Genomic DNA, 22,981 nt, shown 5'->3' on the forward strand with positions numbered 1-22,981 from the left:
TAGAGGATTTCTATTTCCAGGATGTCTTTTTTCTTGGCTTGAGAAACACAAGTCTCTAAGTCAATGGCTTTGACACATTCCAGATCTGTAAGCTGCTCTAGAGGGAGTCTAAGCGATGAAGCTAATTGCCTGTGATAAGCTAATTAAATGGGTCTGATAAAAATCTGCCTTGTAGACTCTTGGGAATCCAGTGGCTGAGCCCTCCCCAGTGAGGAACTGGAGAGAGGCTGGCTGAGCTGCACAAATCGCTTCATTCTTTCCCTCCCAGCTCCCCTCGCTCCACAGCTTGTCAACACCATTGTGGGCCCTAGCCTAGCTCCTTTCCTTGCCCGCCTCTGTCATTCTCCAGTTCCACTCCCCAGCACTTGTTTTTGACGGAGCGGCTGGGTTATAAACATGACCAGAGGTACTCCAGGCAGGCACATGGGACCGTGCAGAAGGCTCAGCTCTGCTGGACTCTTACAGATTCTTGAGGCGTTGGAGGGCTCTGGCACACATATACCTTCGCCCAGATAATGCCACAAAGCATGCAAATAGATCCCCAGAAATGCCACAGCCATGTGCAATTCTTAATTCTTTGCTAAAATGAAAGTGAAGAAAAGAGGCTTTCGAGTTCTCGTGCACTTGGAGTGACAGCATTGTGGTTAGCTTTTTTACTGCAAGATCTTTCCTGCTGAATCTGCCTGGATATAGGTACTTTAGCTTAGAGAATTAACAGCCGTGTTTAAAACTGTGCAAATCCTCCTCTGGCCCCACTCCTCCAAACCTCAGGGAGTCCTCTGCAAAATCATTGCCCCAAAACATCCGTAACCCAGGACCCTTCCCCCCAGCAACATCATCTCCCATCTCTGAAACATGAGCTCCCCATAAACTCTAACCTGTTTATGGCAACTGTTTATGGCAACAGTTATGGCAACTGTTACTAGCAGAAAATCTTCTTCTTAGTTTAGAATGGAGTTGGGAACCATGTAACAGCGTCTTTTCCCTACACAGGCGGGTGCAGCCTACAGGACTGAAGCTTCAAAGCTATAGGGGATTGTCCCAGATCTAAGGCATGGCCTAAGCTTTGGCTTGTTTTCTGGTCTCGCAGGGATATAGGTACTGAGATAGAGGTTAGGATGACCAGATGTTCCGATTTTATAGGGACAGTCCTGACATTTGGGGCTTTTTCTTATATAGACTCCTATTACCCCCCACCCTCTGTCCTGATTTTTCACACTTGCTGTCTGGTCACCCTAATAGAGGTTGAAGAACTTAAAGTACAAAGGGGATTTTTCTCTACTGCTTTTCCTATTCCTAAAACACAGAGAGGACAGTATGAGTCAAAAATCCTGAGATTGGCTTAAAAATGAGATTGGAGGGGAGGAACCAACATTTTGAGGTCTTTCTATTTGCCTTCTGAGGAGAGCTGGGGAAACATTTTCCTGCAAATGGTAAATTCTCCAAAAAATTGCAGGGGCAAACAAAACTATTCACAAGTTTGGGTCAGATTTAGCAAATAGTTTCCACCAAACAAAAAACGAAGAACATTTTTTGAAAATGGTTCATTTCAACATTTCCAAAATGGAGCCATTTCAGTTGTTTGTTTCATTTGACCCAAAGAGATTTTTTCAGTTTTTCATTTTGGTTCAAAATAACCCCGCCCCGCCCCCTGATTTTGCAGTTCAGCCACCAAAATCAATTATTCGCTCAGCTCAATTTCAAAGCTCTTTGGTTACACTGGGGTCACCTCGTCACGCTTCTCTCTGCAACCAAGGGGCTAAGAAATGTATTTATTTTAAAAAGGAAAGCTGAAATTCTTATGTGATCACATGATTCCAGCAGCTGGGGCTTTGACAAAACTAGACTTGTGATAAGATCACGAGGGTTGGCAATGGTGAGTAGTGAACCAAAAATACCTGCCTGCGATGCTGTGATCCCTGTCATAGCTGCAGCTGGCCATTATAGGCTGTCCCTGTGTTAGAAGCAAAAAGGCAAGATCTCCCTTCTGGGCAGTGTTAGCCTTGAATGGATGGGAGAGCCTGGGGGGCTGTTTGTAGTGGAAGGAAGCAGTGAGTGCCTCAGGGAGTGGGGGCTGCTGTGGGAGCTTGGGGCCTAGGGATTTGTTGGAGGGAGATGACAATCGGGACCAGGGGGCCTTTTGAGGGCAGCAGGAGCCTGGTAAGCTAGGGCAGTGTTGAGGGGGGGCGATAGGAGCTTGGTGGCTCAGTAGGGTTGCCAAATTTCTAATCGCACAAAGCCAAACACACTTGCCCCACCTCCCTCTCACTCCATTCCCCCCCCCCCCACTCACTTGCTCATTTTCACCGGGCTGGGGCAGGGGCTGCAGGTGCAGGAGGGTGTGAGGGCTCCAGCTGGGGGTGCGGGCTATGGAGTAGGGCCAGAAATGAAGGATTCAGGGTGCAGGAGGGGGCCCGGGGCTGGGGCAGGGGGTTGAGGGGGGTGTGTGTGTGCAGGCTCCGGGAGGGAGCTTGGGTGCAGGAGGGGGCTCAGGGCTAGGGCAGGGGGTTGGGGTGCAGGAGGGGGTGAGGGGTGCAGGCTCCGGGAGGGAGTTTGGGTGCAGGAGGGGGTTCCTGGATGGGGTAGGGGGTTGAGGTGTGTGAGGGGTGGTGCAGGAGGGTGTTGGGGTGCGGGAGGGGGCTCCAGGCTCGGGCAGGAGGTTAGGGTGTGGGAGGAGGTGCGGGGTACGGGCTCTGGGTGGCACTTACCTCAGGGGGCTCCCCAGAAGCGGTGACATGTCCCTTGGCTCCTAGGTGTAGGGGCAGCCAGGCAGCTCTGCCAGGTGCGTGCTGCCTCCGCTGGTGCAGGCACTGCCCCCACAGCTCCCATTGTCTGCAGTTCCTGGCAAATGGGAGCTGCGGAGCTGGTGCAAGGGGCGAGGGCAGCGCACTGAGCTCCCCTGGCCACCTCAGAGCCAGAGGGACATGTCGCTGCTCCTGAGAGCTGTGCGGAGCCAGGTAGGGAGCCTGCCAGTGCCACCAACCAGACTTTTAACGGCCCAGTCAGCTGTGCTGACTGGAGCCGCAGGGTCCCTTTTCAACCTGAATGGACGCCTGGCAACCCTACTGAGAGCTTGCCGTGGTTCAGTGGGAGAGCTGTGCTGTTTAATACCAGACACTCCTGGGGAAGGGACAGGCGACCCTTACTGGGTACTCTCTTTTTGGAAGCCTTCAGAGAGGTGCTGAGGTATATTTCAGTGGGTGTCCCTTGGTTTGGGTCAGTCTACACTAGAATAATGACCCATTGCTGAGAGTGCCTACTGGCCACGAGTCATCTTTGGCTCCCCTGGCCTAGTGCTGGAGATGGTTCTTCCCTTAGAGTCTGATGCTCTGAAGAGCTGAACGCAAGGTCAATGCCCCACCCCTGTTTTTGTACAGAACCCAGCACAACAGAATCCTGGTCCATGACTGTGGCTCCTAGGAGAAAGGGTGCTTCAGAGGTTCGAGCACTAGCTTGGAACATGAGAGACCCATATTCAGTTCCCTGTTCCATCAGACTTCCTGTGTGGCCGTGGAAAGTCGCTTAGTTTCTCTGTGCCTCCACTTGCCTGCCTGTGAAATGGGGATAATAGCACTGTCCTCGCTCAAAGAAGTGTTGTGAGGACAAATACATTATGAGGGGCACAGATACTATGGTGATGGAGGACACAGAAGTACCTAAGATAGATAGGCACTGCTGAAATATAAATAATAGTACTTCATTCATCACTGGACTGAAGTCACTTCTGGGGTGAAACATAAGAGCTTTTAGACAGTGCAAAGTGTCACTGCTCAGCAGTTTGGGACAGGAAGTGAAAAATAATATCCAGTGGCAATTGCAAAGGAATTTTGGGAGACAAAATACAATAGCCCACCAGGATTTATGCAGGACAGTTGGGTTAACCTTGCTTCTGTGGAAGATGTTATCTGATCTTTAATGTTCACAAGTGGTCAGGGCCTTGGTTTTCTGCATCACTGAACAGTACCCGTAGCTCCTATGCATACCAGTGAGACAACAGATCTTCCTTCTGCAAAGGAATTATCCATTGACTCCTCAACCTTGTAAGTTACCTTCCCTGAAATTCCCCATCTAGACCCGATCAAGCTGAGACAGCAGTCCAAGGTTTTGCACGGAGGGAGCATCCGTTGCAGAGAATAGTAGCTTTGCTGTCCTGATTACATTGGCTAAACTTGTCTACTCTTGATAAACCCAATCTCCAGCATAAAATGCACAGGGGACTTGCAGGAGACAAAACCCCAAAGCCACACTCGCTCTTCTATTTTGTGTAATGCCTGCTTGTTTTTGCCTCTGTTATGGGTGTACTGAACAAACATGAAACATCAAAACAGCTGTGGGGACTAGGGAGAGAAAATAGCTTGTCCTGACACCTTCAAACACTTTCATGTCCAAGTCCGTGATAACACTGAGCGAGGTGTCAGTCATATAAGCTGCAGGTTTCCTCCTTTCTTAGATCTTATTGATAAAATCCCTGGACATACCTCTGCTGTGTTGATTGTGGGTTTAGCTAGCCTCTGGTCACAAAGGAGTGCTGTGTCAACAGTCCTTAAGGGGCAGGAATATAGCTGAACAAATACAACTGTAACAAGCTCTTCACACCTGTTCGATGTTTTGTAAGCACAGCCCAGGCCTGACATGAGGGATCCAGGGTTAATGCCTTTGTGAGCAGAGCAAACAACAGGAAAGAAGAAAGGAAGAAAAGAAGGGTAGATCACAGGCAATTGCATGTAGCCCCCACTATTCCAGATGGGGGTGGGGGGGGTCTAGCTTTCTCTGCCCAGCCTTGTTGACACTACTGGCAGTAAAGCTGGTTGCATGGTACATTGCCTGGGAAGTTCGCTCCTTCCTGTATGTGTCTAGCAGATTTCAGATGTAACTCTTCTGTCTTGTGACCGTAAGCAGGGGAAACACTTCTGGCTGCAGCACAACCCCTCCTTGGGTACATGCAGTGGAGGAGTAGCTTCATAGTGGCAGAGCTGCTAGTGAAAGTGCTGCTGTTCCGCCTGCACCTTCAGTGGGGTATTGATTTACTTTGGATGATTTGCTATAATCAACACTTGAGGCTGTTTAACGAGTCCATAATGCTTTACCTGTTAGATCGCTGGGCCTGCAGTTAATAAATATTTTCAAATAGGTGACAAAGCAACACATTTTGACAAAATTATCTCAGTTTTGGAAAACTTTGATGCAGAACTACAAATCCATTCAAATTAAGGCTTTCCCAATCCCAATTAGTTTTGAATGTTCCCCTAGCCCAGATTGACTCCGCTGTTACCTTTTCAGGGGGTTGTGAGAAAACAGAACATTTTCCGTTGCCTGAATTTTCTTCTTGCAGAAAGAGACAGTTTTGACATAGGAAACCATCTGTTTGTTTGTCTCTAAATATAACCCTGTGAGCCACTTTGATCTGAAGAGCTCAGCATTCTTTACAAATATCAAAAAAAGCTTCATAATAGTCCCATGAGGTATGGTACAGAAATATCACACCCATGTCATGGAAGGGGGAAACTGAGGCACAGAAGTGGGATGACTTTGCTAGCAAGTAGCAGAACCAGGACTATAACCCAGGAGTCCTGACTCCCAGATTTACAGGCTGATCTACTACACTACATGAAGCTGCACCAATTAGTCTGGGGGGACAGAATTTTACCATTCACAATGGATGAGGCTGCCAGTCTGCTGGAAGTGTGTGGGGCGATACAGCGGTGGGGGGTAGAGTGATGGAAATGGTCTTGTTTTACTGAGAAGGAAGAGCGGAGAAGGTTGCAGGGCTCCTGCAGGGATGGCGTACATGAATTAACTCTATTGCAGTGCCCCTAAGCAGAAAACAATGGGCAAATGTGTTTCTGTTCAGTGGGGTGAGGGTGGCATTACAGAATGAGGAGCTAGCTGCTCCTTGCTGAGGGGTGTGTGCAATCTGCATAGGGGTCACTTTCCTGATGTGCTCCAAGGAACTAAGACCAAAACTGTCACATCAAGATGTGGGGATCAATTAGAGAAGAGAAATAATGACTCAAGGCATCCTACCAGGCAAGGAAAACGGTAGCAAATAATCTAGGTGGTTGGTAGAATGAGGAGTCTAACACACATGAGAGCAACAAATCCGTAGCAAAGGCTTCATTTATATAGATTTGTTGTGTCTTTTTAAGGGGGTTAATGTTAGTTTGTGGAGTTTCCTCTCTGGGGCACAGAATCCCCTTGGTGACACGTGTAAGGCTCCAGGTTTGTTGATATATATTAGTGATGGCTCAGAGGCCTGGAGAAGTAGCCAGATGTTCCCATTAAATTCCAAGCTTGCACATCAAGAGATGCAGTGTTCTCTAGTGGTTAGGCACAGACCCAGGGGTGAGGAGGCTTGAATTCTATTCCTTTCCCTCTTAGTGGTTGGCTTTGCTTTGAGTGAGTTATTTCATCTCTGAGCCTCTATAAAATGGGAATATCCTAAAATTACCATACTGGGTCAGACCAAAGGTCCATCTAGCCCAGTATCCTGTCTTCTGACAGTGGCTACTGCCAAGTGCCCCAGAGGGAATGAACAGAGCAGGAAATCACGGAATGATCCATCCCCTGTTGCCCATTCCTAGCTTCTGGCAAACAGAGGCTAGGGACACCATCCCTGCCCATCCTGGCTAATAGCTATTGATGGACCTATCCTCCATGAACGTATCTAGTTCTTTTTTGAGCCCTGTTATAGTCTTGGCCTTCACAACATCCTCTGGCAAAGAGTTCCACAGGTTGACTGTTCGTTGTGTGAAAAAATACTTCCTTTTGTTTGTTTTAAACCTGCTGCCTATTAATTTCATTTGGTGGCCCCTAGTTCTTGTGTTATGAGAAGGAGTAAATAACACTTCCTTATTTACTTTCTCTACACCAGTCATTATTTTATAGTCTTCAATCATATCCCCCTTAGTAGTCTCTCTTCCAAGCTGAACAGTCCCAGTCTTATTAATCTCTCCTCATATGGCAGCTTTTCCCGGTGCCGGTGGGTGCTCGACCTCCACCTCGCCCCTGGCCCCTCCCCGACTCCATTCCTGCCCTGCCCCCTCCTGCTCCTGCCTCGCCCCCATTCTAACCCCTTCCCCAAAGTCTCCACCCCAACTCTGCCCCCCCCCACCCCTATTGGACTCCTTCCCCAAATCCCCACCCCGGCCCTGCCTCTTCCCCAAGCATGACGCGTTCCCCCTCCCTCCCAGCACTTGCCACCGCGAAACAGCTGTTTCATGGCGGCAAGCACTGGAAGCAAGGGAAGAAGCATTCTGATATTTTCTGACTTATTTTCTATTCCTTTCTTAATGATTCCCAACATTCTGTTCGCTTTTTTGACCTCCACTGCACATTGAGTGAATGTTTTCAGAGAACTATCCAGGATGACTCCAAGATCTCTTTCTTGAGTGGTAACAGCTAATTTAGACCCCATCATTTCATATGTACCTAAATACGTCAGCGTTTGGCTTGTCATTGTTATAACAACACAACTACCCTCCCTCGTGTGTGTCTCTGTCTGCGCTAGATGTTTACACAGTGCCAATCACCATGCTATCTAGGCACTGCCTAGTTGATTGAATGAGGTATCATTTCTCACCAGCCTGACACATTTCATCAAGGTAGTGGCAAGGACACGTGTTAATATTTATTCCTGGGCTTACTGGAATGCCATTTTCTTAATACACATCTGGATCAATGGAGTGATTTGCTAGTAAAATCCAAGATCTGGCTAGCATAATCTGAAACAGCTCCTTGCTGTGCTGCCGTATGCTGTACTCTGGTGCCAAGACGTTTTACTGTCTCTTACTTTACTAGAGATTCCTCAGTGACAAACAGTATTAACAACCCAGAGAGAAATGGAGTTTCTTCTGGGAATACTAACATCTTGAGATGCCTGGGAATTACTGTGGTGCCAGATTTGTTCCTGGTGTTTTGACGGGGCAGAGTCTGAGATGATGAACATTTCTTATTCCCTCTCTGGCAAAGGAGAAGTCCCTGTTCCATTGAAGACACTCTTCTTCCTGTCTTAGGACCTGATCTTGCAGTCACTGAAGTCATTGGCAAAACCCCCACTGACTTCAACGGGTGCAAGATCTGACCCTTACAGCAGTGCATTTTCTGCTGCAAGGGAGTGATGCATTCAGCAGTGGCGAATGACCAGCTCAAATTGATTAGAGAACCTCATTGCTGATTAGAGGACATCTGTATGAAGGCCAGAAGCCCATTTTTGATCACCAAACCCTGACATTAACTTTTATTCACACAACAAACCATTCATCAATCTAGGAGCCTTTATTCCCTTTGGAGGGTTCTCATATTTTGGAAAACATTTTGTGATTTAAATTAAAATAAAAGGAGGTATTTGGTTCAGCCCAAGTAGCTAAAGCCCTCACAACGATATGGGTCCCCGTTTTGGTCTTTTGGCAGGGTTAGAAGTGCCTAAACCATCTGGAGGTGGGGGTAGATGACAGCACTTCTCCTTGCTCCTGTACAGGCGCTTTTGGCTGGTAGTTGGAGTGGCATATAGTCCTCCTTATCTGGAGTGTAGGACCAGTGAAGGTAAGAGTATAGGAGGTACCATAGCAGATCAGGTGGCTGTTCCCCTTTTTCAGACTATAGTCAGTGCTGGAAGCTTTAGGGGAAACCTTCTCTTTGCTGGAAAAATAGCAACTGAGCACAGCTGCTGAATGTTGCTTATCCCATCATGAAACAAACTCCAAATTCCTCCTTGTAACAGGAGATGGAGTCTCTTCAGGCTTGCTCCCTTGCGGCAGCACAAACACTCGATTTGCTCTGTTGGATGAGCAGGCTGATCTGCCAGCCATTGCCCTGAGCCAGCCTGGCCTCTGAGGGAAACCAAAATGCATGCTCCCAAGAGCTGTAGCCTGTAATCTGTTACAAGTGGCCGAGCCGAGGTCTGTAAATCATCGGAAAGGGGAGGAGAGATCGATAAATGCTCCCCAAGGGCTTGCACTGTGTTCCATTTCTCTTGCACAAAGCAGGAGACCAAGAAGGGGAAAGATGTGAGTTTCCTGAGCTGGCTGTGGGAAAAATCAATCCTGGCGATTGAATGGACCTCCACACAGCCAGATTGCGGGATTTATCTATTGAGGGACAATAGTATAAGTGAGGCAAAGCTGCTCCTCCTTGATTCCCTCTCCGACGCGGCTATCATCAGCTTATTTAATGCAACTGCTCAACCCAGCTGTATTTAGAGGGGTCTTTTCCACAGAGTTTAACAGGCGCCATGTCAGATATTTTAACCTAGTTCTAGGCAGTATCCCTTTTAAGAATATTGATGTTGCATAGGCCAAGGTGTTCCACTGATCTACATGAGTGCAGCTCCAATGAAGTCAATGAAAAAGCACCCACTTACCACAGCTGAGTACCTGGCCCCTCTTATCTAGGAAAAGAGAAGACTATTCAGTACTCTTAATTCTTGATTGTTGGACCTGATTCTGCTCTCAGTTACACTGGTGCAAACCAGGAGTAACTCCACTGGAGTCAGTCTGAAATTGGTGCAAATGGGCCCACGGGGTCTAAGAGCAGGAAATACTTCAAAGGGGCAAAGCCACATCAATGTAGGACTCAGATTTAAGTTTGTAAGAACAAGATGTTGTCAAACTCAACCTTGCTGAAAATGTTTCCATGCCAGGATGACTCATCCAGGTTCACAGAGCAAGTCAGTGGCTCAGCAGTTCTTAGAACTCAGGTGCTTGTAACTTCTCTGCCTTTCCTTAGCGCCCCCCCCAAGACATACCATATGTCTGATTTCAGACATACCTCAGACCTCCAGGTGAAACTCAGAAACTGCTGATTTTCACCTGGTTTTAGTGTGAAACCACAAATGGACCAAGACTCTCTTGAAAGTCCCAGGATACTCAGCAGATAATGAGTTCTGCATTTGTAACAAAACCAGATACCAGAGGAGTTTTGTTTGGCTTCAGGTTTCATACTGAAAGCTTCTCTGTTGCATTTGTAGAGCATCAGTCACCATAGCTGCTCTATTGACCTGCGATGTAAAATGAAATAAGCCTCCTGAGTGGTTTAGTGTGGGACATTATTTGATGCACATTAATAGCTCCAAGTCACACAATGAAGCAGTTATGCATGCAGGCGAATAGATTATTCAGTTAGAGTAAGAATTTCTAGATTTTGTGGTCACCATTAAGAGATGGCTGAAGTAGTTCAAGTTTCTGATTTTCTCAGGGAAACTATAACGCTCTACTTAGTGATCTGCCCTTTCACCTGAGGCTCCAGATGAACAGTGGTTTTGGTCAGGTAAAATACTCCTCCTGGGGAAGGATAGCAAAGTACATAAAAATGGCTTTTGTAACAACTCTGTGCCAGTGGCACACTTTGCAACAGCTGTACTGATTCCATAAATCCAGTTTCAGGGCTTAGCCTTTTCATCTTAGAGGTGGGTCTGAACCAGAACCACGGGTCAGAACACACCTCAATTGTGGGGTTTTCAAACCCAGACCTGTATTTCCTGGCTTAGGCTCATTCCTTAAAATCTTACCGGAGCAGCTCAAAGACACTAGTGCAAAAATGTTAGGGGTTGAATAACATTGCAAACTCTTTGGGGCTGGGAACTTGGCTTCCTCTGTTTCCTGTAAAGCATCATGCAAATTTGCAGCACTACATAAGTGCCTGGTAATAATAGCAAATAGCGTTTGTAGGAAGCAGTTAGCTGAAGAAGGTTCGACCACTCCAAAACACTGTTTCCCTCCCTGTGGCTATGGGAAGGCTGCTGCTGAGATCTGCACCAGATAAGAGTGTAACTACAGGGGCAAGCAGTTTTTAAGTGGACAAATTGCTCCCAAGTGGATTCCAATTGGACTCTAAATAAACACTTAACAAACACCTAAGAGTTTAGCTTGAGCCGGAAGTTCAGGGGCCAACGGCTGTGTACTTTCTCTGATAACCCTTGCATTAACTCTTGCCTTAGGCTTGAAGTCTGAACTACTGGATATAAACAATGCTTTTCAAATCATTTCAAGAATCACACATCTTTGATTTGTGCAGGGTGCTAAAAATAAAACACCAGTGTTGCTTTAGTATCATCACTTGGATTGAAATACATTGTTCATTCCTTTCACCAGAAATAATTCAGGTTGAGTCTAGGCCTGTCTAGGCCTGGTCTGCAAACCTGGTGAGCTGTGGAGGCAATGCAGCAAGAAACCCAGCTAAAGAAAAAGAGAGAATCTTGACAAGAAACAAACACAGACACTGGTATTAACGATCAAATATTGGACAAAATCTTGATGTGATGCAAATGGGCCAGCAACTTCAAAAGGGCAGATAGCTGCTTTGCAGACTGTTTTTCTCTGTGCAGAAAATGGCTTTGAGTGAATCCAGTAATATTTCAGTACAATGCATGGGATCCAAAGGGTAAGGTCTTGAGGACTCTAATCCACTGTAATTGGAAATAGATATTGTTATTATTTAATATAATGAACCACAGGAGCCATTCTATATGATTGGAAGTGTCTCATAGAATACAAGTTAGGAATATATGACACCCTAGAATCCCATTGGCTTGAAAGAGCTACTTGCTACCTGTCAGCTGGTGATGGGCAGACCTGAAAAGTTCAGAGTTTGGATTTTTATCTGAACATTTCGGGTCTGCAGAGTGGGGCTGTAAGTCTCACAGGAACAAGCTCTCTCGTGAGATTCTTGGTGCTTCCTGCCAGGCCAGAAATACCATGTGGACAGACTGGGAATATCTCTTGATATTAGCACTCCAGTCCTGTCTGGAACTAAGCTGTGCAGAGGCAGTTATGAAAATGATGTATTTTTTTAAAGTTAACCTACATTTTTCAAACCACAGATTCCCATTATAGGCAGTGTTGCGAGTCAGTTCTTTTATTATCCAACCTGGTTCGTATGTCACTCAGGGTGCTGGAATGATTGAAACGGAATGGTTTTTCTATGTTTGCAGTGACTATTGGTCAGCTTCCAAAGGTGTGTTGTGGTATCAAAAACCTCCATCCTTAGATGTTTTTAAGGGCCAGCTTGACAAAGCCCTGGCTGGGATGATTTAGTTGGTGTTGGTCCTGCTTTGAGAAGATTGGACTAGATGACCTCCTGAGGTCTCTTCCAACCCTAATATTCTATGATTCTATGATCTTGCAGCTCTTTACCAAGGTGGTAAATATTAGAGCTGAAAAAATAACCCTCAGAGTAACTGTTTTGATGAGGTTTGTCCCTTTCTGTCTTTGCAAATTGCTCACAAGCAGGTTAGGCTTTTCTCTAACTGTTTGTTGTTCAAATGATCTGCCAGGTAATTGCAGCGAATAGTCCTTGGCCTGTAGATTTTTGACAAATTGCCTCTTGGAAGTTCTTGCTATCCAAACGTTGAATTGTGGTGGTTGGTGGTGATTTGCACCCAGCTGTCATTGATTTGTTCTTATCCTCAGATTGGATGTGGGGAACTCTTCCAATCAGTTTTTGGAGGGTGAATACTTCCCACTCCAAAGCTCTGTGAATGTTCTCTAATATTTGCTTAAAAATTCTGGGTATGTCTGCACTACGGAGGCCCTTCCTGCATAGCTATGCTGGTATTAGTCCCGCAGTGCAGACACAGCTTACACAGATCAAAGGGTTTTTTCTGTTGGCCTGGGAACATCACTTCCCCAAACGACAGTTAGTTATGTCAACAGAAGCCCTCTTCCATTGACATAGCTGCATCTACACTGGGGGTCTTGTTGGCATAGCTACATCAGTCAGCAGTGTGTCATTTCACACCCCTGGCCAAGGTAATTATGCTGATGTGACTTTCAAGTGTAGACCAAGCCTCACTGTTTCTCTGAACTCCCTGCCAGTAAACTAAGCTGTTTGGAAAACAGTCTTGTAAGGAGAGCAAGCAGAGAGGAAGCACATTCCACTTTTCATTGCAGTGACTGTTTTGCTTTGAGTTAGTCACCCAGCTCCCGTATGTACTAGTGTCTCTGTGTTCCAGACGGGGCAACACTGAGCCCCAGAGAGGTGCCTGTTTGTTACTGTTATTACGATCTGTGGGCTTGGCTGCGCTGCAGAGTTAACTCGAGTTATAATGCGAGTTTTGCTCCTGGCCAAACTTGAGTCCCCGTCCCCACACAGAATCCCTTCACTCAAGTGTGGTGGTGCTTTGGATGGCTCTTCAGGGGGTTCAAGCTACAGCTTGAGTGAGCACGACTCATCAGCGCTAATCCAATCACTCTGTGCACTAATTTATTCTGTTATCAATAGGTTCTTATGCTGTGCTTGTCAGTATCCAAACGCCTGCCAGTCGTGCATTAAGCAACATGCCTAACACCTAAGCTAGCTCGGGTCTGTCTGCACAGGCTGCAGTCACACCTCTCGATTGCCCTGTAGACCTACCCTCAGCGTGGTGTGATGCAGGCATGCTAGGGTGATAAGCACTCCAAATTTCTCTGGCACAGCCTCAGATAATGCAGTAACGGGAAATTCCATTGTGACTTGACATTAATGAGTCATTATTTGTCCATAAACAGTGCCCATTCTTCCTTTATTCTGCAGCCCATGTTCATAGCGAAGATTTCGTGGACTCTGCCAAAGCATAGCTGTTTATTATGTAGTGTCTCCATTCTCACGCGGACTTTACTGCACTCCTGCACTCTGACTGTCCATGCCACCAGCAGGTCTCCCTTTCACAGCCACAATATGCTGGTGTATTTTTTCCCGATAGTGGCTAAGCTCAGGCAAACCAAATCTATTTCATCCCCTCTCCCTTACTCATATGTGCAGCACATGCAGATAAATTGTCCCGGGCAAGTATTTACATTCGGTTTAGGCTGCGAGAATCTGTGGCTGATGACAAATATCCAGCAGTGGGGATAGCTCTGGCTTATCCCTATGGCCTGTGTAACCGCTATGCTAGGCGGAGGCACGTCAGCCAGCACAGCAAGTAGGGATAGATTGCTGGTTGCTGTTGATTATTATTTCAGTGTGATGTAGTGAGGGATCTTCCACAGAGGGATGACTTTATGAACTCCCTTGTAATGTCTGCACCGGGGGTGAGGGTGTTGCCATACATCCCAGCCCCATTCCCCACAGCACTGGGTTACAGGGAGTTTACTTTGGTTACAAGGGCTGGGTGAGGCTGGTGTCTCTGGCAGACCTATGGGGACGTCAACTGAGGAGGTCATTGCTGGGTCTTTGCCTGCTTTGAGGAAGCCTCTCAATTCCTCCGGGGTGGGGTACCTGCACAGGGAGGGGTAGCAGCACCAGGGACAGACCAGCGCACCTTTGTTTGCATTGCGAGGTGAAGAGGCAATGTCGTAGCACAATGAGCTTGCCCTTATGAAGGTGGCAAGCTTGCTACCGAGTGGGCAGGCTGCCTCCACTGCACACTCAGGCCTTGCTGGCCCAGAGAGCAAGAGAAGTGGGGGTGTCAGTGCAGAGTGAAAGCACTCAGCTCCTGCCAGTCTGGGGAGGGAAAGTGCCGTGCAAAGCCTGCTGGCTTTGGCTTGCTTGAGTTTCAGGACCTCTGCATTTCAGCTTCTGGTTTTGTGTCTTTCTGCACCTAAAACCTCAAACTGATATGCCAAATGAAACCACATGTGCCTAATGGGACTAGCTAGTCTGTGGGAACTGAAGAAACTCTCCCAGAGAACCCTTTCCTCGGGGACCAGGCCACCCGACATTAGCCAATGCACTGCCTATTTATGTGTGTTCTTCCAAGGGATGGTAGAACTTAGTCAGATAAAATAAAATCTGACCCAAACTTTCATCTAAAACCACAGCCTGACTCTCCACCTACAACACAATCTGAACTTTATACAAGGTTCAAAAAAGCTTTAAAAAGGGGTTTTCTTCCACTACGTCACAGGCAGTTCTGTGTTCCTGACTGAACTGGAGATTTCCAGCTGAATTTTGCAAGCCCAGCTGGCTTTGATGAACCACCAGACTTTTGGAAGCTTAGCTAAAGTAGTGGTGATTGAAAAATGGAGAGGCTGTGGTGCACCATGAGGGATGCCATCCCCCTGGGAAGCTGGGCCCTTAGGAGCAAATGGGAGCATGAAGGACTGGAACTACAACTCCCACGAGGCACTGCGGCAGCTCATGTAAATGCAGAGATTAATATTAACCTGACCCAAAATGAAACATTTCAGTTTTCCTGATGGAAAAGTCCACCAAAACTTATCTTGTGCTGTGGAAACTGTTGACAAAAAGTCATTTTTCAGTAATGTTTCATTTGAAATTTTTTAACCAGCCCTAAACCAAACCTCTGACTCTTCTGAGGTTTGGCTTTCTCTGTTTTTTGTACTATCTGCATTTAGCTGGTACTAACTAGTTTACACTTAGGCCTGGTTCTCCAGGTAAAGGCCCTTTCCAGAGGAGCATGATGGACATATTTGCATGTTTGCAAATAAAATTAGCCAACATAGGGCAATTCAGGTCCCAGGCAATGTTGGAGACAAACGGTCGCTGCATGTATCACTGCCTAGTGAGACACCCAATGGCATTCTAGAGATCTCAGCAAATGACAATGTTCTTCTGTTCTGTACTTAACCTGTAGGTTTGGGTGTCTGCTAGGCATTTGCTGACCATATTGACAGTTATTATTATTCCTATTGACAAAAGGAAGAAATTATGTAGGTTGGGAGATAACATGAGAAAGATTGGGTAGCCTGTTAGGTCACAGCTCATGAAAAGGAAGATCGAGAGGTGACTTGATTACTTTGTACAAATACCTTCACAGAGAAAAGAGCAGGTAATAAAGAGCTCTCTAATCTAGCACAGAAAGGTATAATAAGAACCAATGGCTGGAGGTTAAAGCTAGGCAAAGACAAATGAAAAATAAGATTACAAAAGGGTGATTAACCATTGGAACAAACTCCTAAGGAAAGTGGTGGATTCTCCACCTCCTGGTGTCTTCACATGCCGACCGGATGCCTTTCAGGAAAATATGCTTTAGTCACACACAAGTTATTGGGCTCAACACAGGGGAAACAGTGAAATTCTCTAGCCTGTGTTGTAGCCTGATGATCTCATGGTTCCTTTTGGACATAAAATTTATGAAAATATATGATGTATAAACTAGCATTGGGAGACCCAGTCCTGATATTACAAACTCCCTGAAATAGCTCATGACCAAGGTATAGATGGGAGCCAACCATCTTCAAATCCTTCAAGGCTGAAGCATGAATCCAGTCTCATCTACACTTCAAGATGAACCATGCTTTTAGTGATGTGCCAGGGGACTGCTCTGGTGTAGCCATGTCCCCCAACATGGCTCTTGCAAAAGGCCCATCTAGGCCTCAGTTCCTTCACATTTATCTTTATTCAATATGCCACCATTATTCCACCCTCCCTGCATGCTATTGTAAGAGGAAATGGCATGGCTGTTTTTCGGTCAGATCAAACCTTTCCCAACAGGCATCATAAAGCACAGCAGGCTAACTACTGTAATTGCCAGTTAGTCCTGGCTGATGGCCAGCTGAACATAGTGCCAGAGTATTCAGTGACTGGGCATTCAGGAATAGGATGGAAGACAATAGTTTCTAATAAATCCGGTCTTCTCATGAAATTAGAGCCCGTATTAGCTGCACTTCCAATGGCCGGCCTGATTAACAGGCCGTGGTTTCTGCAAACAGGTGCATCGGAAGGGAAAGGAATAAATGGGCACAAGAGTGTGTGTGTGTGTGTGTGTGTGTCTGCAGCAGTATGCAATAGGATGATGATTATGGAGCTGCAGGCCCAACAAAAAGCCCACAAAGCTGGCACCACCTGACACTTCATAGGGATCATTCCACAGCAAGGATAAGGAGGCAGGAAAATGAAACGTTATGGTTCATGGTTCCCCCTCTTCTCCGGGCTCAGAAAGGAAGGGTGGCAGGTAGGGGAGGGAAGAAGGTTCTTTGTTCCCACGTTTTGTATCTGAGCTGGACATAGATGGAGACGTGTATCCTGGCGCAAACCTCCCCCCACCACAAACAATGCAGAAGTTTGCTCTAAGTGCAGGGGTGTATTGTGTACCAGAAATGGAGCTGTGGGGAGTGAAGATCCTTTGGCAGTTTGAACATACAGAAGAGAGAAGCAAGAAGAGAAGGGGAGGAGATAAAGGAGGCGGAGAGGGTGAGAGAACCAGAAACAAAGCTTGTGGAAGCTATTGGTGTGTGGGTGGAGGGAGGGGACCATTTGGTATGTTGAGGGAGCTAACAATAGTGTGAGCAGTGTGTGGGCGGGGGAGGGGACTCTCCTGGGAAGGGTAGGCTGGCTGGCACCAAGGTGCTTTCATCCAAGGTAAGGCTGAGGCCAGGCAGACAGAAGTGAACGGGGTTTGCAGAATGGTGTGCATGAGAGAGAGGAAGGTAAAATGCAGAACTGGCCCCCAGCAGCAACAGTTCCTCCCCACAGGGCTATGGAGTCCCCTCCAGGGGTTCTCTGAGGTACCTCCAAACGTTCTATGAGTGGTGAGTGTGTATGTGCCATGCGAACCTTTATGCCCCTTAGTCTCCTGCTGCTGACGGGCAGCCTGAGCTGCTTGCTTCTTTTAGCCTCCGCTGTTGGTTTCTGCTTCCAAGGTCCTTTGCAGGGAAAAGGGCTAGAAAGTTTTCTTTTCAGGGAGAGCGGAGATTCACCTGCCCCTGCGTTAGGAGAGGGGGCTATGATGGGCCTGAAAGGCTGGCTGTGGCAGAGCACAGGGGAGTGGGCCTGAGGCTTGGAGACATTGGCAACAAAACACTTCAGTGCTTTCCCCTCACAAAAAGTGTAAACCCCGCCCCCGCCCCAGTCCTCTTACTGTAGTTTCAGCTGTATAAAGAAAAAAATTGCAAGAAAAGAAAACCCAGAACGTGCTGAATGCATGGATCCTATTTTTGTCCTAGATGAGAGCCTCGTTAGTTGCACTTGCACTACTTGTGAATGTATCTGTTGTGCAGGCAAAACCCTACCAGCAGAAATCCCCCCACACCAACCGGTGGCTGTGTTCCTAGCAGGGCAGATATAGCACCCCTTTTAGCAGGTGAGCCCGGCTAAGGAGATAGTTGGAGTATTTGGGTTGAAGTCTCATAGCCGGTTGGTGTTAATGGATTTCAGTGGCTGGGAATATCCTGAAAGATAATCTCAGTGCTGCTCCTAGTGTTAAGAAAGTTTTTTATTTCACGGGGCAGAGCTGCTGCTTTGGGATTGGAGGGGGCTAGTTCAAGCCCCAGCAGGCCTCACAGCATCAGAGAATGAAACAAAATACAGAACAGAAACACAGAAAGCCTTTTCTGCCCTGCTATTCTAGGCAGAGAGGGTACTTTGCTCCCCAATAGGGATAGGTTGGTTGCAAGTCAGGAGTAGAACAGCGACTGCTCAGAAAAAATAAAATGGAGCCGCACTGTAATTTTTTAGGCTGAAATTTGATAATTAAGTAAATACCACAAGTCTTTGTCTTGGGCAAGGAGCATGAGGTAAACAGGAAGGAATGGGATTAAGATGTCTCTGTTCTAAAGGAAGGTGTCGAGCAGAGAGCTCTGACACCTTCCCTTTGCAGAACGGAGAGGCCCAGATGTGGGTTTGCATTGCTTTGCTGCATTGTTCAATGCTGTAGGGCAAATAAAAGCAAAGGGAAAAGAAAAACAGGCTATAAAATACTCTGCAAAGCTCACAGTTCTCGCAACTGCCGCTTGACAGCTCTGGGGAATGGCAGGGGATGGGCTGAGCTTTTGATGTTCTCTTCTTAGTTTCCTTTTGTACTGGCCCTTGTTAAAAATAGCCACCATGTTGACATTAGATTGCATATGGCAGAAAGATCTGGCATCTCCTGGCAGGTTCAATCATGGCGTAACTGTCAACAGAGAGGACTGCTTGGTATTTAACTAACAATGTCAGGTTGGCCCAATCCCTGCAGCAGGCTGAGAACGGCTGGTGTGAAGGAGCGAGAGGTTGCATTGTAATGTTGTGATCTAGACACACAGTAAATGGTGAGGCTACAGAATCCAAACCTTTCTAGAAATGTTAAAGGGGAAGGTTTGATAGAACTATTTCAGATCCTTAGAATTCACACAAACTGAGCATCTCCTAACTGTACAGCAAGTGTGTGTGGTGGGAAAGGAGAGTTTGCCTCTGACGCTTTAAAAGTGGGGCAGAGACTGGGGAGAGGGGAGGCATGTCATAGGACTGTGCTGAACAATTACATACTGGTGAACCGGACTCCACAGGCTCAGGAGATGTCTGGCTGGCTGCAGGATGTTCTCTATTTAACACTAGTTAATGCAGTGCCACTTCAAGAGCAAATCAGAGGGTAGACGATAACAGTTCGCATGTGTATGTGAAGCTGACAGTCACAAACGTTTCTGACTGCAAAGGGCAGAAGCCTATCAAAGGCAGGCACCACCATTTTAACTAGACAGGTGCCTCGCTCCCACAGCTCAAATCTGCATCCAAAATTCAAGCACATTTTGATCCAGGCTCTTCCTTCTGGCCCATCTGACTGACTATAAGAGGGGAGGGCCAAGGGGTTCCACTTCCTGCGCTGTTATCCCATCGTGAGGGTGTAATCTCAGAAGGTTGGGATAACCCCTCCAAAGCTGACGTGCTTCCCCAAACTCTCCATGCCCCAGGAGTCTCCAGTACTCAGTTGTAAATCTCTCAGGGTATGTCTACACTGCAGTTATAAACCTGTAGCTGGCCCGTGCCAGCTGACTCAGGCTCATGCGGCTTGGGCTAAGGGGCTATTTAATTGTGGTGCAGATGTTCAGGGTTGTTCTGTAGCCCGGGATCTAGGACCCTGCAAGGTGAGAGTGTCACAGCTCATCCCAAACACCTACACTGCAGTTAAACAGCCCCGTAGCCTGAGCCCCAGAAGCCTGAGTCAGCTGGCACCAACCAGCCGTGAGATTTTAATTGCAGGGTAGACATACCCTCAGGAGCTGGTTTCTTCAGTGACCTGCTACCCTTAAGGCTGGGAAAGCAGCCCTTCCCATGGTATTTTGGCACTTCCACTCCCAGTCTCAGGTGCAAGGACAAGATCATGAATGTAACAAATTACTGTCTTTTTTAATTTAACATGCACGTTGCATTGAGGGCCAACCAGGCTGGGTCCCATTGTTCAAGCTGCTGTATAAACATATGGTTAACATCATTCCCAGCCCCAAGGGGCTTGCAATCTAGGCTGTGTAAGTCTGGAGCAACATCACTGACTTGTTTTCACCAGTGTCTGAAAGAAAAATCTGGTCCCTTTGCATATTTGTAGGGAGTTTCAGATTGATTCTTGTTCATAGAAACCAGATTGAATTGCTAATGTCCAGCTTCCTCCTCCTCCTTAGCCTCTGTGGTAATGGCCAGTAGGCTACATTTGGCCCATGGCATACTGAGATCCAGTTTCCCCGTGATCAGGGGTTGAGTCTGTCAGTAGGAATCAAGGGGCTGGGATATAGCTCTGCATTGGTTCATGAGACTCATGTACCACAAGTGGCAACTTTTCTGCTTTTTGCCTCTTTTCCCACAGCTTGTAACTGCAACCTTCATGCCCGGAGATGCCGCTTTAACATGGAGCTCTACAAGCTTTCAGGCCGCAAGAGCGGAGGGGTCTGCCTTAACTGCCGGCACAACACGGCGGGCCGCCATTGCCACTACTGCAAAGAGGGCTACTACCGGGACATGACCAAGCCGATCACCCACAGGAAAGCATGCAAAGGTACGCAGGGAAGGAGTGCCTGAGGCGATGGCTGGGATACTGAACGGACTGTTCCCCCCACCCTTCCCTTCCTGTCTGTGTCTGTTGTTAGCCTATTCCCACTCTACCCTCTCAAAGGCTAAACCACAAAAATGCCTCTTCTTTCACCCCCTCACTCCTTTCTCTCCACCTCACCTTATTCCCCACAGCCATACTCACCAGACCTGCCAAGCCCTGGCTATTTAGAAAGAGAGCTTGAAGGTAGCTTTTAACAGCATCTCTGCTCTGAGGATGAAAGATTTTGCAATGTCTATTTCAAGAAGATGTTTTGGGTCATATTTTTAAAGCGATCTTAACCAAACACCAAGCTGTGCCTGCCAGGTAGATGGTACAAAGCCACAACTACCTGATGTGCATGGACACAAATTTGACTTGTGCAGATTTAGAGGCTGTTTCTGACAAATGTGACCCGCTCAAATCTCACTCATTAGGGGGGAAAAAGGTCTTTTATTGCACCTGTCATAGCTTAAGAGAGAGAGACACACACACACTCACATATTCAGTGGGTTTGAGCGGCTATTCACAACACGTGTGACCAGGCAAGCAAAAACAAACAATGAAATGGAAAAGAAAACGCAGCCAAAGGAGAAGAAAAACAAAGGTGTTCACGGATTGCTACGGTTATTCAGATCAGCAAAGGGATCTCTGACATTAAAAACCAAAGCTCTGGTCCCCCGCCTCCCACACCTTCTCACAGGTGTGCATACCAGCAAACAGTGGGCTCCATTCAACAGGCTTAGCATCAGGGAGGACAAAGGTCATGTCTCTTACGAATCCATATATCTGGCGTACACACAACATAGGTCGCAAGCATTAGGGAGAGAAAGGAAAAGAGAACATTTAATCCATGTACCAACAGCTTTGTTCCTCTGGACAAAATAATAATAAAAAGGGAGGCAGAGGGATCTATTACAGCTCAGCGGACCAGGCAATAATCATTTAATTTTTCTGATGTGATGTTTTAATTTTCCCCTTCGTTGGAAATGATTTGGGCTCGAGCCAGAACTCTAGGGGTTCCTTGAGAGCATAGGAGGATCTGTTGGGTTAGCCCCTAAATTCTAGTACTCTGGAATTCCAGACATTGTGTCGTCATTCGATCTGGGCCTGCTCAAATGCCCTTTAATTGATTTTTCAAACCATTTTTATTTGGCGATATTGAGACAGGCACCTGCTGCAGAATGCGAAGGCAGCTGTCCTTTTGTGTACATATGAGCAGAGGCAATGGGTGGGGGTGACTTAGGTTACAGTGAGGAACAGTTAGTCTTGGGGAGATGCTCCCTTAAGAGTTCATGGTAAAAGGAGGCAGGGAGTGGGTGGAGAATGGACATGTCTGAGGATACATGGGCTTAGGTGGGATTCTGACCCTGCACATGAGGTGCTTAGCAATGCTGTCTACTCTTTAGGCTGTGTGCCTTGTATTAGCCAGGTGTAGGTGGTGGCTACACATTAGCACTCCCACTATCGTTGGGTTGGGGTCCCCAGCACCCCAAGTCCTGCTCAGCCCTTTCTAAATTGTTTGTATACAGGGTAAGGAAGGATCAAACCATGAAAATCAGGCCTGGTTTCAACTCTCAGCCAAGCTGGTGGGAGGAAGATGAATTGCATGCCTGAGATGCCCTGTTCAGAAAACAAAGACACCCAACTGGCAATAGGTAGTTTGTAGGGCTGGCTTGAAAATGAATTTCTTTTCTACAGGAAAATTTTGTCTTTTCATGTGTGATAGACCCAGGCCAGTTGGGTACAGCAGAATAGCAGAAGGCAGATATAATGGCCACTGGATTAACAGTTTTCTGTTCCCTGACTGACCAGAGCAGGGGCTGCTCCAGGCTAATGAGAACACCTAATTAACCTGCAAAGAGTCAGGTGAGGCCATTAAGTTAATGTGACCACCTGACTCTAATTAAGGCCCTGCTAATACTATAAAAAGGGCTCACTCCAGTCAGGCAGAGGAGAGCCAGGGAGTCAGAGGAGAGGAAGTGCGGCTGAAGGGCTGGTTACTGAAGACACCCTCAAACCATTGTTAAGGGAGCCCTAAGGTAAGAGTGAAGAAGGGAGAAGCAGGAGATCTGTGAGGAAGTGGCCCAGGGAAATGTAGCAACTCTGGCAGTGAAAGGTTGGCTGCCAACAGCTGCTACCATTAGGGTCCCTGGGCCGGAACCCGGAGTAGAGGGTGGGCCCGGGTTCCCCCCAACCCACCCCTACAGGAACATCTCCTGGAAGGGGAAGTCAGGTCCCTGTCAGGACAGGAGGCTCAACAGAGACTGTGGGAGTTCTCTCACCAACCTCCTTGCTGGCCTATGATGAAAAGGGCTCAGCAGACTGTAA

At 47.1% G+C, this 22,981-nt stretch overlaps 1 protein-coding gene across 6 annotated transcripts in view; it reads left to right on the forward strand.

Annotated features, from left to right (window-relative positions):
* Nucleotides 1–22,981, forward strand: part of NTN1 (netrin 1) — a 233,169-nt gene that overhangs the window by 102,431 nt on the left and 107,757 nt on the right. For all 6 annotated transcript variants that reach the window (XM_039501596.1, XM_039501598.1, XM_039501594.1 and 3 more), the window contains exon 3: nt 20,429–20,617. In XM_039501596.1, coding sequence (XP_039357530.1) covers nt 20,429–20,617 — 189 coding nt within the window. The remainder of the gene's footprint in view (nt 1–20,428; nt 20,618–22,981) is intronic.

This window comes from Mauremys reevesii, linkage group 15 (genome assembly GCF_016161935.1).
Source record: "Mauremys reevesii isolate NIE-2019 linkage group 15, ASM1616193v1, whole genome shotgun sequence".
Classification (NCBI taxonomy): domain Eukaryota; kingdom Metazoa; phylum Chordata; order Testudines; family Geoemydidae; genus Mauremys; species Mauremys reevesii.